Source organism: Panicum virgatum, chromosome 2K (genome assembly GCF_016808335.1).
Source record: "Panicum virgatum strain AP13 chromosome 2K, P.virgatum_v5, whole genome shotgun sequence".
NCBI lineage: Eukaryota > Viridiplantae > Streptophyta > Magnoliopsida > Poales > Poaceae > Panicum > Panicum virgatum.
In genome coordinates this window covers 34701267-34719438 of record NC_053137.1, presented here as the reverse complement: position 1 = coordinate 34719438, position 18172 = coordinate 34701267, and the positions used below count along the sequence as shown (strand labels likewise).

General features: G+C 44.5%; 1 protein-coding gene across 1 annotated transcript; it reads left to right on the top strand.

Moving 5' to 3' along the window:
* Positions 1–8819: 8819 nt before the first annotated feature.
* Positions 8820–11680, top strand: LOC120695249 (alpha-galactosidase-like). The gene is made up of 15 exons (XM_039978541.1): positions 8820–8962; positions 9111–9169; positions 9253–9309; positions 9407–9441; positions 9587–9690; positions 9877–9937; positions 10042–10100; positions 10177–10242; positions 10341–10424; positions 10588–10652; positions 10731–10813; positions 10932–11022; positions 11112–11161; positions 11256–11396; positions 11508–11680. Exons 1-15 carry the CDS (start codon positions 8820–8822, stop codon positions 11592–11594), a joined length of 1185 nt encoding a protein of 394 aa, XP_039834475.1. The 3' UTR covers positions 11595–11680.
* Positions 11681–18172: the final 6492 nt, after the last annotated feature.

Here is an 18172-nt window from a genome sequence, read left to right as displayed (position 1 = left end):
AAATGCCACAGAGATTATGAAAGAGATAATCTCCCCAAGAATTCTGCAAGTCAACTTCACAGCTGGCAAAGATATCCCTCGCTTTGAATTCTACAACCCATTAGTGGCAGCCAGGTAGTGAGGACTAGGCCAAGTGCCACCCCTTCCTTTCTTTGCTGGCAAAGTTCAATTCAGAGGAACTCTCAACAGCGCCCTCTCTTATGATCGGCTGAAGAATTTGGAGCCTGACGTCAATATGATAGTTCTGCCGATTGGCAAGTTGTACCTTTTACCACCACTCCTTTTACTCAATGGTGGTCAGAATGGCAGGAGCATATCTTCTGCAAAGCTACTAATCTCTACTGCATCGCCTGAATGAAAACTATCAGGCAGCCGATCATGAGGTACAAAATCAAACCCATTCCTTATGTTGCATCATAACGTTCTCCATTTGTATCTTCTAACAATTATCTGAACAGGATGATGGTACTGATCCCCCAACCATCAGCAGAAGTGGCCAGCCGATTCACTATGCTCCGCTAGCCGATAAGCCAAATATCGGCCATGGTGCTCCATCCCTAACAGATGTGGCCACTGGGAGAAAACGTAAGTTACCTATCAAGGTAACAAGTCGCAAGAAGAAGAAATCTCCAGGCCAATCTTCAGCAGCAGCAACATCTCATATAGATGATTCGGCAAATACCCCCTCTCCTCCTTCGGAAGGTAAAAATCTTGAACCTTCTCATGGTTTTCTTCCATCTAAATAATGAACATATCTTCATTTTTGTGATCAAGACACCCCTGAAGACCAATCTGGAGGAGAAGAAGATTTCCAGAACACACCCCCTCATACACCACCAACCATCCAGGTATCCATTCAGCAAATATTCAAAACTCTTCCAAGACCCTGAATTATGACATCACCTTTCTTCAATTTCTTCAGGTGCAGCATTCACCTCCAACTCCCAAGAAATCCAGGGCAGATTCTCCACTGATACAGGTATAATTTCAGAGCCTGCTTATAAATGTATTCTGCATATTTCTAAAAACTATCCTCCAGCCTACTGATCATGCACTATCTGGATCATCTGGTCAGCCAAATATTGCAACTCTGGCTTCTTCATCGCGGCCCCTGTTCCCGCCGGCTAAAAACTTCGATGAGATATGCTTGAAACAAGTAAGCATCCTCCCTCTTAGCCGATTTCACCATACTTTCTGTCTCCATCAGCCATCTTAACTCTTATTCTCCTTTCAGGCATAAGAATCCCCAGACAACAACCTGTTTTTCTTCCAGATTGGAGCCATCTCCCAAGAAAAAGGAGAGGAAGCGGCATCAGCCGAATTGGCAGCATTATCTGACGAAGTCAAGGCCAAACTTCAGGAAACACTCCAGTTTCTGAGTCAAGATATCGGCCAACTAGTCAAAAATGCCAAGCCGATCCGTGCTATTTTGGAAGAACTGGAAGGCAAGCTCCTAGAAGCGATCGAAGAGGCATTAACTCCTATAGCCTTCATCGAGAGCCATCGCATGCAAGTTCTCAAGGCTCAGAAGCAACTTGTTGATCGCCTTCAGCAGGAGGAAATTTCCAAACAAAGGGACAATTCCAAGGCTTTAGCAGAATCAGCCGTTGATGAAATCAAGTCTCTGAATGACACCCAGGTTGGCATCCTAAGAAACAAAGCTGCATTGGAAGCTGAACATGATCGTCTTCTGCTAGAGCTCAGTAGTAAATCAAGCAATAGATACTGCAGATCATGACCTTTCTCAGATCCCATCGGCCATCACCAGACTCGAAGAAGAGAAATAGAAACATGCTTGCCAGGCATACCAGCTTCATAAGAGTCTACAGCCAATTCCTGGTTCATCAGTAGATGATAATCAAGTAATTGAAAACATTGATCAGATTCGCCTGCGTGCGATAAAAGTGATCCAGGAAGCTTTGGGATCATTGTAAACACTTTCATTATTGTTCACACTGTAACATTTGGAAGTTGCAAACAGTCTGATCTAAATCTGAGAAACATGCTTTCTTTGTATTTTATTGCTCTAAGGGCGACATATATTACGTCGGCCATATCACAACCATTGTACACAACTTACAATCGGCTTTTACACATTTTTGCACTAAAGGCAATACTCCTTGGTATTGGCTATACCTAAAAATTCGGTAGATATCATAATCGGCCATATCCTTCATCGATCAAGACTCGTCTGAAGTATCCCTGGATTTTATCGATGCAACTTCGTAATCGGTCATCTGAAAGAAATCCTTCTCCCACGCTTGACCAGAAAGACAATTCATATGATCATAACTTACTATGTGAGCTTCAGCCGACGCCACACTGAACGACAAATCAGCCGATACTATCTCAACAGCATCATCAACCCACTGAATCAAGCATTGATGCATAGTAGACGGAATGCAACAATTGGCATGCATCCAATCTCGACCCAACAGTAAACTATATGAACCTTTGTCATTAATAACAAAGAAAGTGGTAGGAAGGGTCTTACTGCCAACTGTCATATCAACGCACAATGCCCCCAAAGCAAGAGATACCACTCCTTCGAAATCCTTGAGCATCGTATCAGTCTTCGTCAGATCATCCTGGCTCTTTCAAGCTTACGTAACATCACGTAGGGCATTATGTTTACAGCTGCACCTCCATCGACTAGCATCTTTGTAACTGATTTGCCATCGACAAACCCTTTCAAGAATAATGCTTTAATATGTTGCCTCTTGTCATCTTCTGGCTTTTCAAATGTTGTTGGCAATGGTTCCAAATTCAACTGCGCCATAGCTTCTTCCAATTCTGGCTCGTGACCCTCATCGCAGGGTGCCATAAACTCCTTTGGCATTATGAAAACCATGTTAATCGGTGCAGCCAAGGATCCAGAATCTTGATCATCATCAGCCCTTGGCTTAACACGCCAAACTTGCATCTTGACTCCTTTCCTATTTAGAGTATGTTCTTGTTCTTCTTCTATGATCTCCAACTGGCGTAGTCTCCGAACACATATCTTCTGCGATCTGGTCAAACCTCCTGGACACCATTGAGGTTGACACGTGTGATCTGAATTAGGTTCGCACTCTGGATCTCTCCGCATCGGCTGGTCGTCTTGCACCCGGTCATCGGCCATCTACTCTAGCCGATCGTGTGTGGGCACTCTTCTTCTAGTAGGATCATGTAGCATGGTCCTGCCCCCCACTCGATCATGCACCGATACCTTTTTTCCTAGCCGATCATGCACAAGAACGCATTCGCGTCGATAAGATTCATCAACATGACGTGGTCTTTTATATGATCGGCTACCTTGACCATTGCATTCGGGATAATAATATGCCGATGGCAATGTCAACCCTTCTTCCCAGCAGTAAACAAAGAAAGGACATCTCCAATGTTCTTTCTCACGACGTGCCTCCTCTTCTTTGCGCTGCTGCCTTTCACGGTCACGCTGGAATTTGTTCAACCGCATCTGAGACGTGACACGTCTATGTGGCGCCGAAGAACATTTGGCCTCATCCTGTAGACCCTTCCCTTTGACCTCATCGGTCGCTATCTGTGCCTTGGGATCAACAACCCCAGACTTTCTAGCTGATGATGACATCAGATTCTTGGCTTGAGGAGGATCCTTATCTTTGGCCACATCCACCATGTTCGTAGTGAACGGATACTAGTCAATCTTCATCGTCCTCTTAGGACTTTCAAACCTTAGCTTCCCTTGCTCGAAAGCCAACTGAATTTGCTGCCGGAAGACCTTGCACTCATATGTATCATGCGACGTGGCATTATGCCATTTGCAATACTTCATTTTATTGAGCTCTTCTTCCGACGGGATCTTATGATACGGTTTCAACTTGATCAATCCTTCCGACAACAACAAATCAAAGATCTTGTCGGCTTTGGTGATGTCAAACTCGTATGACTCAGGCTCTTTCTTTCCAAACAGACACGTCACCAGCTTCTTGTTGTTTTGGATCCATTCAGCCGATGCGACCGTTTCTTGCTCCTCTTCAGAATCATCATTAGTAGAATACTCCACGTAATTTATCTTCTTCTGAAAAGGTTTCTTGGACTCATAGGATCGAGTCTCTCCAGTCATCCGACTCGTGATCTGACTGATGCTTTCAAACTCTTTCGATGCATATTTGTCCTTGATGTGTGGCAAGAGTCCATTAAAAGCCGCATCGGCCAACTGCTGATCGGACAGTACCAAGCTGTAGCATCGGTTGTTGACATCTCTGAATCTTTGGATGAAGGAAGCGACCGATTCATCATTTCTCTATCTTAAGCCAGTCAAATCGGTCAATTTTAATTCAGTAACTCTAGAGAAGAAGAACTGATGGAATTGTTTCTCCAGATCGGCCCAATATAATATGGAATTTGCTGGTAAAGTGGTGAACCAAGCAAAGGCCGATCAAGATAAAGACAAGGAGAACAACCGAACTCTGAGCGCATCTTTGTTGCCTGCCTCTCCTAACTGCAGAAGGAACATGTTAACATGTTCCATCATAGAAACTTCTCCCTGCCCTGAGAACTTAGTAAACTCAGGTATCTTGTACTTGTGTGGGAGAGGAATCTGATTATAAGCCGGAGGATAAGGAGTCTTGTACATAACAAATTGCTGCTATGGCCTTAAGCCAAACTGCTCCCTCATCACTTCAGCTATCTTAGTGTTCCAGTCAACCTGCTGATCAACTGCTGGCGTCCTGCGGAGAAACCATGTTTGCTAAATTCATCATCATTGCAAGTTGTGGTGACATAGGCATCATCGGCTGTTCAGCCGACGGCATCTGATGCGCTTGCTGAGTCATCCGATTAGGTGTCTGCTGAGTTGCTTGCTGTTGAATTGATGGACTAGCTGACTGCTGACCAGTAGACCCCATATATGGCATGTTGACATATCGCAACTGCCCAGTTGTCTGATCATGAAAAACCCAATTGACTCCATTTTGGTGCGGAGACTGAAAGTAGAACTTCTGTAGGAGATTTGGGTTGGAGCAGGATTGCGAGACACTGCTGTGGGGTCATCGGCGGTGGCGCCGATGCGTTGGATTGCGCAGCCATCTGCGAACTCTATGTACCTTGTGCATTCAGATGTGCTGCCCATGCATCCTGCTGAGCACCCATCGGTTGAGTGGCCGATGGATTGGGGTCAGGAGTCATCGGCTGAGAAGCCGATGCGTTAAATTGTGCTTTGAATGGTGTAGTAAAGAAATCTAGGGGCATACTATACCCAGTCATTGGATCCCATCCTTTGGAAAATCCAAATGCAGATCCACCTTGCACAGTTGTAGGGATAGACGGAGTATTCATGTAGACAGGAGTTGTTGTAACTGTAGACATTGCAGTAATTGTCCGCAGTGGTTCTTGACTGTTACTCGCTTCTGCCTTGCTATTTTGAGCCGACAGAGCCACTGCCATAGACACTTCCAAAGGAATATACTACATCTGATCTAGCTATATGTAACAAGGACCCATGCAACCTGGAAACGTGCCTTCTGCAAAAGTTTTGACCACTACGTTCTGTACCGTGTTGCTCATGACTATTGCACTCTTGACAAATGCTTGCGCCACAGCTTGGCCAACCGCGTCTATCATCTTGTTTTCACATTACGCTTCTGTCAACGACTGGAAGGATGAAAGATTAAACTTCTTGATCACGTCACCAGATCTGGTGACACTGTACGACTTGAGGCATTCTCATTTAAACTTCTCCACTAGCTCCTCGTACTCCTTTTGATCTTCTTTGAGCTTATCTTCAGGAACAGGAACGTAGTTTTCTTCATTGACTTCAAATGCATCACCAAGTTCCACCATGTTGAAGCTTCCAGTCCCACCGGACGTGCCAAAAGATGTGTTGACGTAAAAATCAACACACTGGAATCCGAGTGCAAGTGTTCGCCAAGCTCCGAAAAGTCAACCAAGCGTGCCAGTCAATTAGACCTGTAAATCACAAGGGATAAAACAAAGTCAAATTCGAGAGCATATCGGCTGGAATTCCGAATATCTCTCACACAGGCGTATCGGCAAGTTCTGCCGATACAGAAAACGACAAAAGGATATTTAATGCAGGCGTGTAGTAAACAAGCGCGTTGGCAGGATCAGCCGATGCGGAAAATAACAAAATCAGCTTAGGATAGCCGATTGTACGTATAAAACAAGATCTAAGCTACGAATGTGTAACTCAGATGATGCAAGCTCAAAAACAGATCTAAATCAGCTTTTAAGATAACAAAGTGTTATTATAAAACGTAGAGCCGATCTACTATGCTTCTTAGTAGATAGTTGAGATAATGGCAAAAAAATATAGGAAAAACCTACTAATCTAGCCGATATCGATAAATTGTGAATAAATCTAGATGAGAAAACAGCAATGCGCCCGAGATCAAAGCCTAGATAAACTCGATAACTTTTGAATAGATTTGAACGAAGCCACAGCGATACGCCCGGTAGCTAAAGCTCAAATATACTCGGTAAAACAAAAACTCACCAGCAAACCAAGACGCTCGAATGTGAGGCGTTCTTGATCAACTTGAAAGAACTCGTTGAAAAGAAAAAGAAAAGGCGAAGTCGCCAAAAAGTGCAAAGGAATTGTAAAGTGTGTGTTGTATTGGATGTGTATCAAGTTTCTCCGGTCCCGTACAACTGATATATATATATATATATAGCCTAGCACTACCAAGTCCTAGCCTATTACGGCAAATATTACTTGACTAAAAAGTAAAGACTTCCTAATTTAAACTATACTAAGATATTACAACCGAATCATCAGAATCTTTGTAGAATTCGGACTTCGTTTCCTCTTCTTGATTCATCGGCAACTCTTTCATCGGCCGACTACCAAACTACGCGGATCAGCGTCTTCATGGAATATTCCTTCTGGTCCATCAGCGTCGCTCCATCGGCCGATTTCGATCATGTACATATTTTGGTTTCTTTCAAATCGGCAATCTTCCCTTCACAAAATCACCTTCCTTGACACGTGTCAAAAAACAGTGTCAACACCTAGACCTCTCCACTTTGTACCCACTGGAGCCTCCAGCCGATTCTAAAGGAACTCGATGCCTTTTAGTACGGGCTGGTGGCTCCAGCCGGTACTAAATGGATGCTAGCCGTTGTGCGCCAGCATCAGTGGCGCACTTTAGTGCCGGCTGGTGGCTCCAGCCGGTTGTAAATGGCTCCTAGGGGCACTGATGCTTAGGCCTGGTACTAAATGTGAGCATTATTAGTACTGGCCAAAACCGAGCCCAGTACTAAGGGCCGCGCACGAATGTGAAGTTTTCTAGCAGTAAAGGTGCCAGTACAGACAAATTGGGCAGTTCCCTGACTTCTCCTCAATCTCTTCCTATTTTCTAAGCACTGCCTAGGCAGCACTAATCCTCTAAGAAGAGACTCAAGATCAAATGAGAATGAAGAGTGATTGTGAAGTATGTCCTCATTCTTACCACCTCCTCTACTATTTATAGCTGGGGATAGGGGGTTTCAGCTGGTGAAGTAGTTTGTGGCGCCCGAAGCAGACTTCTAGAGTTCACCAAAAAGCGCCACGTGGAAGCTGAAGGCGAGGGGGCCAATGGCAGTTCAGCGAACACTATGACCACCAGCACAAAGCTGATTTGGCCACCAGCACAAATCATTTCTGTGATAGTGTAAGGATGTTTGAGTTGACTGATGAAATAAGGTTCCTTTTTACAAAGTTTTATTTTATTGTTTTTAGGCTAGCATATCTTTGAAATGTTATCTAAGTGGTCAATGGGAGTTGATAAAATGGCGTGAGTTGAAACTCGAGCCCTTTCAACAATAGTTTCACTCGGTTTCAACTTGTTTCGTCCATGAAACTGCTCCCATCTCTTTCCTTGTAGAATATGCAATGTCACCAATTAGTTGATGTGACATCTCATTCCACTTCTAGAAAACAACTCACCGATCCACCACAAATATACGGTAAGCATAATGTAAGCTTTAGTACCGGGTCCGATTACCACCGGTATATTTATAGTGGATGTAAGGTCCGGAAGGCCTTTAGTACTGGTTGTTGGTTACTGGTACTAAAAACTTATACATATGTTGTCAGTGTTAGCATCCTGTACTAATTCCTATACCCATATTAGTACCGGTTGGCAGTACCACCTGATACTAATAATGTATAGATTTTATTACCCGTTAGTGTTACCATCCGTTACTAATAAATTGTCTCTACAGGTTAATTCAAAAATAAAGCATCTCTTTTCTCTAGTTAGATGTGTTATAAGGGTGAGATAGCTAGTAATGAATAATGAAGGTACACGTGAGACAAAGGTCCCAGGTTTGAGCCCAACGAACTGCTTGGGCGTGTATTCCGTGCGAAAATTCTCGTAGTTTATAGCTTCGCATATGTGCAGGCCTCCTCAGGGTTTAATTATTAATTTTTTAGAATCTTTTTGGACGTTTTTCCCTTTATTAGTACCGTGTGGTAAGCCTCGGTTGCGAATCTGGTGCTAGAGGGAGCTAAGACCCGATACTAATTAGGAGTTTTCCGGTAGTGTTCAATTGGAATGAAATATCTACGAAGCACCCACTAAGAATGGTCTAATAGGATCATTTGATACTTGCTTTTTTTTCTGATTCCATACTTGCTTGTTTTGCCGTGAACAATACAAGCATGTATGGTCAATTATTCTTACTTATAAAACAGCTGTCGTCAATGTGGAAAAGGCTGTAATTAATTATTGACATCCGTTGGACTGCCAACCATTTTATAGCTGCACAAAGATTTTAATTAATAATAAGATCCGAATTGATACGCTAAACAATCTGTGGAGACTATCTTGATGCACCTGCCTGCATGCCTCTTCGCCATGGAACCCAAGGCGCTCTTGTGTGCTTTGTTCTCCCTGCTGCTGTTGACGCCGGCGGTGGGTGCCAGGTTGGGAGGGTCGCCGGAAGTGGTGGAGAAGAGTCCGACCCCGCAGAATGGCCTTGGCAGGACACCACAGATGGGGTAATGGATCATCTAGCTTTGTTCCCCCACCGTTCATTTTTCAGTTTATTTGCATATGTGGCCTTTGGTGATGAGAGTTCGTTTTTAGGTCCATTTCTTTTGCAATGTTAAGATGTGCATCTCTTGACTGACTGTACGACAATTTTAGGTGGAATAGTTGGAATCATTTCACTTGCAACATAAACGAACAGACGATTCGGCAAGTCGGTAAGGCTGACATTCTTGAGGTCTCAAACTCAAGTCCAGTTGCGGCACAAAATGCTGAGAAAAGTCATGATGTGCTTGTGCAGCTGATGCCATGGTGGATACCGGCCTCGCAAAGCTTGGTTACGAGTATATCAACATAGGTGTCTCTCGATATCCCTGTTCTTTTCTCCCCCTCTCTTTTAATTAAGCTGCTGTTCAGTTGAGGCAAACAGGTCCTGAGTATTTGTGATACTGCAGATGATTGTTGGGCAGCCCACGACAGGGACTCCCAGGTGTGTATTCTTATAGAATTGTGCATGTTGAAGACAGATTTTTTTAAAAAGGAAGTTCAATATTATGCGCAGCAAGGTTAACTGACATTGCAAAACTGGATAAGCTGTTCTATCCTCAAAATTAACATGTTCTGTTCTTTTACAGGGTAATCTAGTACCGAATCCTTCAACATTCCCATCAGGAATGAAGGCCCTCTCGGACTATGTGCATGGAAAAGGGCTCAAGCTCGGAATCTACAGTGATGCAGGGTATGCACAGTTGACAAACTAAAAGATACAAAGTCAGGGGGAAAACATTCTAGAAAATGTGCCTGGCAGAAACACAAACTCAAAATCATGCATTTCAGTTCAATGGATTCTGTGTTTTAAGTTGTGGTTTACCTCTCCATTTCTCCAATCACACGAACCTTTGTCTTTCAGCCCGAGAACTTGCAGCCAACAGATGCCGGGTTCACTTGGACACGAAGAACAGGACGCAAAAACCATCGCATCTTGGGTAACTTTTGTGTCATTTAGATCAGAACTTTTAAACAAGTGTAAATTATGCCTTTCTTAGTTTCATGCTTCTACTGAATTTCCCTTTATTTCAAAATTTCATAGGGAATTGACTACTTGAAGTATGACAATTGCAACGACCAGGGAATGAGCCCACAGCCAAGGTACGTATCGACAATCACTCTCCTTCTTTTCACGCCATTTTTAAGAGACTGCAACCTGGCTTACAACAAAATCCAGTTTTAGCAAAATGAGCAGAGCGCTTCTGAACTCTGGGAGGAATATTTTCTTCTCCATTTGCGAATGGTAACTGTTGCTCTTTCTCTTTTATCATGACCGAATTTTGTGATTGAACATTGAAATGAGTTGTGCTACTTTTTTTTCTAAAAGACATCGTTGTGCAGGGGTATAGATAACCCAGCAACATGGGCAGGTGGTGTAGGAAACAGTTGGAGAACTGCTGGTGACATCAAGGACGAATGGGGAAGGTGAGCTACTGTGCTGACAACTATGCTAGTTTTTTATTGTTCAAAAAAACATACCAGTTTTTTATCTGAAGTTTTCAGGGAACTTTTAGCCACGTCTCTGAGACATCAAGCCAGATTTAGCATTTTACAACCTCAACATGACCTAGTCATTTTGCCTCTTCAGTATGACGAGCAACGCTGACAGCAATGACGTGTGGGCATCATATGCTCGTCCTGGTGGATGGAATGGTTAGTTCTTCAAGCTTGTAGAAACTTTGAGCGTGTATGGGTTTCTCTTGATTGCTAAATGGGGCTTCTAGTTTTCAGACCCAGACATGCTGGAAGTCGGGAATGGGGGAATGACAACAGAAGAATACCGCTCCCATTTCAGCATCTGGGCTTTAGCAAAGGTAATGCGATGCATTCATTTGCAAAGCTGTGTGGGAGATGAAGCATTCCACAAATGTGTACGCTATATTCATCTGTATCTAGCAAGACCATTGTCCCTGGGCTTACTTGATGATGCAGGCACCTCTGTTGGCGAGCTGCGACATCCGCTCGATGAGCAAGGAAACCAAGGAAATCCTCAGCAACCAAAATGTCATTGCAGTCAACCAAGGCTAGTAAAACACAATGAACAATCCTCTGTTTCTCGGAACAAATAATTAGTGATGATACGGTACTAATCTTGAAATGGTTCCTGAGCAGATGCGCTTGGGGTGCAAGGGCACAAAGTGCAAAAAGATGGAAACCAAGAAGTAAGTAAAAGAACAGCAGAACCTATGCTTGGCAGAATGTCATGATCAGAAAATTAAACTGCTACAGTTCGCTATCCATGAATCCTGTCATTAGGTCTGGGCTGGTCCACTAAGTGGAGGAAGAGTTGCAGTTGTTCTATGGAACAGAGGGCCTGTTGAAGCATCCATCACAGCCAGATGGAGCAGTATTGGCCTTGGTGCGTCGACTGTCGTCGATGCTCATGATCTGTGGACAGTAAGCATGCATTTCCTCATGCTTTTTCTACCATAACATAATTATCTCTGAAATGCAAAGTGCATTTTTTTTCTCATGCTCTTGTTGTGTGTGATGTTCTTTTGTTTGCAGGATGCAGTTACATCGTCGGTGCACGGACAGCTGAAGGCGATAGTAGGTACTCATGCTTGCAAGATGTATGTGTTGACCCCAAAGTAGTGTGGATTCTCAGTGTTGCAGGTACTTGTAACAAAATAAAAAAATATACCAAAGGATTATTACAAGAAATTCATAAAAGACTGTTATATGACCGTCACATTGTTTTCTCAACCAAACAAAGTTAGCATATTGTGCCATTAAATTACTTGAAAACTGAAATATATATAACTAATTAAGTTAGATTCCTGATCTTATCAGCTTGGAGCTTTGCCTCAGCACCTCCGCGTAACACGAAAGAAAAAAAAATCAGATAAAACTCCCATGCATCTAGTCCCCCACTTAGGGGTGGTAATGGGCTATAGCTGTAATAATCTCTTCATAGCTCAACATGTCCTTAAATTTTTTAGCTCAAAATTATATATGATTAGACTCTGACCCTTTTAAGGTTCCGCCCTTAAATTCTCTAGGCCAAATTTTAAGGCTGTCCAATATATGCACAGGTCTTCATCTGATCATCTCCACCTGTCAGACATTCCTACATCGACAATACTTGCTCGCTCCATGTTCATGTGCCTCAAAATTTGAAATTTACTCACATGTTGTCTTGCCTAAGCTGCTGCAATGTTCAGGGTTTCTCATGGTGATTGGACACTGAAAAACATTATTTTACTGGCAGCAGGCTTGTTTGTTTTATGGCATGCTTGATTGATTATGTCATGAATTTCATGCTTGGTGTGTGGATACACATAGATATTTTCATGGAACACCTTGTGACGTATAGAGCGTGATGTCAAAAATAAGTTAGCTCTTTGAAATTACTATTGATTTTTCATGATTAATGAAGTAGCTAGCATACCAAGTAACCTTTTGATTTTGTTAACATTCAATACTTCAATCTCCAAGATATGAAGATTTCCAAATGTTAGGTGGCTTTGTCTGCAAGCTGCTTAGCAGCTCTCTTTTCTCACAAGCTTCTTCAAAAGTACTACAATTCATCAGATTACTTTCTTCAACAAGATCAGTTCTTTAGATTGTGATTAGCTGCAGTTATGGCCTTCAAAAATATAATCCAGGAAAGTATGTTGTGGAATATAGAGTTTCCACACTAATTAGCTGCTGATCCCCATAAATCATGTGTCTAGAGTTAGTTTTGGTTGTAGTGGTTTCCTCCATACTGATAAACCATATCAAAACAGCAGCTGAGTCAGAACACATACTTGTTCTTCATCAATTCTGCTGACGAAGGCCAGTGGTACGGTGAATAAAACGGAATTTTTACTTTCTAAAGCCCCACCCTAATTGGAAAGGGAGAGAATTTGCTGCTGCTGCTGCTGCTGCTCTCATGCAACTTTGCTTTGTAACTGCTCAACTGTTGAAAGATAAATTTTAAAAGCAAAAAGTTTTAATCTTGATGTATGGACTATTTCATTTAATCTCAATGTATGAGCTATTTGGTTGAATTCTGCTACTATAATTATATATTATATATACTGTAAAAATGGTGCAATATTGTTATACAAATATTTTTGGTAGGAAAAAAGTCTTCACCCCTGGTTCAAACAATTGGTGATGAGAGCTCATCACCACCTATTTGTGTCTTGAACTGGCGGTGATGAGCCCTCATACCAATGCTTGGCACATTCATCACCGCCGGTTTACGAACCAGCGGTGATGAGCCCTCCCATCACCGCCGGTTCCCTCCTATCACCATCGGCATAAATCCAACGCCTCCCAAAACCAACGGTGATAGCCATTTTGAACCGGTAGTAATAGGGCGCTGGAGTAGTGAATATAGATGAGATTGAGTATCAAACATTAGTGTTCTTGCATGTAGTATTAACAAGTTTCTACACGGGGCTCAGATGGCGAGACAGAGCGATGCACATAGAAATCAACAAACCCTTATCTCTACTTCAACGCCTAGCTGTTGTAAATAAATTAGCGAAGCCTTGATCTCCATTGTAAAACCATCTGATAAACATATATACACCATCCCATCCGTATGGCGAGGCGAAAATCAAGTTGAAGCCTATGACTACTATGCGCAAAATATTTGTATTCTTGAACACCAAGCACAATATATGTAGAAATAAGGAGCCACTGCTCCTGATGTCAGGGGAAATAAAAACATGGTTACACAAGTTTGGTGAAAAATACTCTAGTTTTTTTAGTAAAGGAGTACTCCAATATTTCAGCCTCTACATCACATTATGAAATATTTAACCATTATTTTAAGAAACCATGTATGATTGAACAGAATATGAATTTATTAAACAGCATATAAACATAGCTTATCACTATACCACCATCCACTTTTTTGGGAGGATCTCTATGACAATGAACTCCAAAGCTCGACAAGCTTCTGGTATAGTATTCTTGCCCTCTTCCTTCTGAAGCAGAGCTCAAAATCTTATCCAGTGTGTTGCTCTAAAAAGGATATGCAAACAAGGAACCATAGGAAGATTTTACTTTTAAGGGGAGTTCTAATTTTCACAATGATTTGTTAATTGGAATGACCCTCCTTATATACATTGACCTAACATAAAAGAGTACATTTTTCCCAAGGACCTACATGTCTGCTTGAATCACAAGTTCGACACATGCTATCTTTGTTATCAGCTCATGCCAATTCACAAGATTGTTTACCCTTCGTGCTCTCATTCAGGAAACATCAAGAGGAGCCGAAGACATGACTTTTTTTATTGTATCATGCTTCCTAAGTTCTACTGAGTTGAGGACTCAAATCTTGCTAGAACCACATTGCCAACAACTTAATGAAAAATTGTTTAAATCTTAAAATAAATTCTGAAAAATACAAACACTCACGTCGAGTTGATGATTCAAATCCGGATGAATAAGTTCCACCACGATATGAACCTTACTATGTGAATCCTCATCCTGTTCACAGTACATCTCTTGTACGTTCTGCTTTCTTCATCCTGTTGAATCCTCCCTAGCAGATGCATAGTAAAGAAAACAAGACACTAGTACAAATAAACAGGAAACTAAAATAGTCTGCGCAGGTGCGTCATCGTTTTGAAGTTGTTAGTCCTAGCTAATAAATGTTGCTGGTCTCAGAGAGTTTGGTACGTGCGATTTTGCTGTTACAAATTTATTAAGTTTTTCTTTTAGTACAATTTGTATGAAATCAAACATGGGGGGCGATGCATCTCCATTAGTATTTATGTAGTACCGGGCCTAACAACATTCAAGCACTAAAAGGCGCGATTACCAAAAGGGTTCTCAGGTGTAGAGAGATAGAGACTGGGGAAACACCACACACCCTGATTGGGGGGGTGACATTTTATATATATAGCCGAGACGGCTTGATGTACAAATAAGAGTCTACAAGACTTAGAGTACAAGGCAAGTCAACTATATATATCTCTAATACCCTCCCGCAGTCGAAGCGGGAGGATCCCGAACGCAAAGACTGGACCGAAAATAAGTAAATAACTATACAGGTAAGCCTTTGGTCATGATATCCGCGAACTGATGAGAGGATGGAACATGAAGCACTCGAACCTGTCCCAAAGACACCTTGTCGCGGACAAAGTGGATGTCAATCTCTATATGCTTTGTGCGACGATGATGAACAGGGTTAGCCGTCATATATACAGCACTGACGTTGTCATAGTAGACCGGAGTCGCCGAAGACAAGGGCATATGAAGCTCCTGAAGAAGCTGACGAAGCCAGCAAGACTCAGCCACAGCATGTGCGACTGCTCGATACTCAGCCTCTGCACTCGAGCGGGAGACTGTGGTCTGGCGTTTGGAAGACCAAGACACCAGATTGTCGCCGAGGAAGACAGTAGCTGGAAGTAGACCGTCGGGAATCAGGACAGCCAGCCCAATCCGCATCAGAGTAGGCTGTGAGGCGATCCACTGGTCCAGTGCCAATGTGAAGACCAGTAGACAGTGTGCCCTTCACATAGCGCAAGATCCGCTTGAGCTGTGCATGATGAGGCTCGCGGGGATCATGCATGAACAGACACACCTACTGAACAGCGTAGGCGATGTCGGGTCGAGTCAGCGTGAGGTACTGAAGTGCACCGGCGAGACTCCGGTACTGCGAGGCATCCTCAACAGGGTCACCATCTGTTGCAGACAGCTTGGCTCGAGTGTCAACGGGTGTGGCTGTAGAGTGACACTCGGCCATGCCAGCACGCTGAAGAAGATCCACCGCATATTGTCGCTGAGACAAAAAGAGACCATCAGTAGAACGGGTGACAGAGATCCCGAGGAAGTGATGAAGATCTCCCAAATCTGTCATGGCGAACTCCGAGTGTAGATGCTCAGTGATGCGGTGAAGTAGGGCAGTCGAGGAAGCTGTGAGGATGATGTCATCGACGTAGACCAGCAAGTAAACAATATGACCGCCCTCTTTGTAAACAAAGAGAGAGGTGTCTGAGACCGAAGTAGCGAAACCCAGGGTGCTGATGTAACTGGCGAAGCGCTGGTACCAAGCCCGAGGAGCCTGCTTGAGTCTGTATAAGGACTTTTGCAGGAGATAGACGTGATCTGGAGCAGTCGGATCAACAAATCCAGGCGGCTGCTGGCAGTAGACTGTCTCCTCCAAATAACCATGAAGGAAGTCATTCTTCACTTCGAGCTGATGGATCGGCCAAGAGCGAGATACGACGAGGCTGAGGATGACCCGAATCGTGACCGGTTTGACAATCGGACTGAAAGTCTCGTCGTAGTCGAGTCCATGCTGTTGTGAGCACCCGCGGACGACCCACCGGGCTTTATGGCAAGCGAGGGAGCCATCGGAGTGGTACTTGTGCTTGAAGATCCACTTGCCGGAGACGACATTGGCACGAAGCAGGCGAGGGACAAGCCGCCAGGTGCCGTTGTCAATGAGCGCCCTGTACTCGTCAACCATCGCAGTACGCCAATTGGGGTCGGCGAGGGCGCTGCGATAGTTGGCCGGGAGTGGTGAGGCGTGAGTCGCAGAGAGCGTGAGGCGGTCCGGTGGCGGTGGAAGGGAGCCCGTCTGAGCCCAAGTCACCGGACGGGACGATACCGGCGCACGCGGCACGGAGACCTGCGTCGGCCCAAGGGAGGGCTGGGCGCGAGGTATCGGAGAATGAGCCGGCGCCGCCCTATGCTGAAGAGGAGTCGGCCGCACAGGGCCCTAGACGTGCTCCGGAGGTTGTAGTTGCCGGACGTAGACGCGGAGAGGCCGGTGAGCACCGGCAGGCGGCCGCTGTACGGCCGCAGCGGCCGGCTGGTGGTCGGCTGGAGAGCCGGCCGGGGCAGAGGCCTGCGCAGGCTCTGCAAGCACCGGTGAAGGGCCGGCGGGTGCCAGTAGGGCGTGGCGGATGGGGCCATGCCAAATAATGGCAGGGTCCAGGTCGGCCAGGTCCGACAGATCGATGGAGGACCGCGTTCACTCAACGTCCGAGAACGGAGCTGGCGTGGGAGGACAACCCTGCACAAGGAAGTCAAGTGATTCCGGTGGCGGCTTGGTTACCGCGAACGGAAAGTTAGCTTCATCAAACACAATGTGTCGAGATATGATCACTCTACGAGTGGAGAGATCCAGGCAGCGATAGCCCTTCTGGGAGGAAGGATAACCGATGAAGACGCAGGCTGATGAGCGAGGAGCCAATTTGTGAGATGTCGTGGCACTAAGGTTAGGATAGCACAGACAGCCAAAGACCCGAAGTATGGAGTAATATGGCATCTTGTGATATAGCCGATGATAGGGAATGTCATTGTTGATGGATGTGGAGGGGCGCCGGTTGAGCAAAACTACAGCGGTGGCCAAAGCTTCCGCCCAGTAGGTGGGAGGCATGGATCAGTAGGGTGCGGATGGTATTGTTCAAGGTGCGCAGCATCCGTTCAGCCTTGCCATTCTGAGCGGAGGTGTAAGGGCACAAGGTGCGAAGAAGAACGCCACGTGCAGCGAGGAACGTAGCAGTGGCGTTGTTGACGAACTCGGTTCCGTTATCTGCCTGAAAGCAGCGAATAGGCAAGCTGAATTGAGTGTGAGCGTAAGCAACAAAATTGGCAATATGATTATGAACCTCTGATTTCTGCCTAAGAGGAAACGTCCAACAATAGTGACTGAAATCATCGACTATCACAAGATAATATTTAAAACCAGAAATACTAAGCACTGGTGATGTCCAGAAGTGCTAGATGATGAACTAGTAAATGGCAACCGAAAGTGTTTGCCAAGCTGGCAAGCATGACAGAGACCACGTATGGTATGTTTACATGAAATAGCTGATAACTTATTAAGTGAAGCTATGGCGGCAGGCGCAGGATGACCAAGACGTGAATGCCACAGCAAGGCGGAGGCATCGGCGAGATGACAGGAGGCTGGGGGCGGGGTGGAGGGGATGGTGTAAAGATCCCCATCGCTATAGTAGCGAAGAATCACGATCCTGGTCTTCGGGTCCTTCACAGAAAAGCCAAGGGCGTCAAACTCAATAGAACAGTTATTGTCGCGAGAAAACTGTCGAACAGATAATAAGTTGCGTACAAGTTGAGGAGCGACAAGAACATTATTGAGTTTAAAGGTGTGATCAGCTAGAGACAAGGTAGAAGTGCCACGACTACAAATTGGGATAGAAGAGCCATTGCCGACGGTAATGAAAGACGGCAAATGGGGAAGGCGGGAGAAAAGG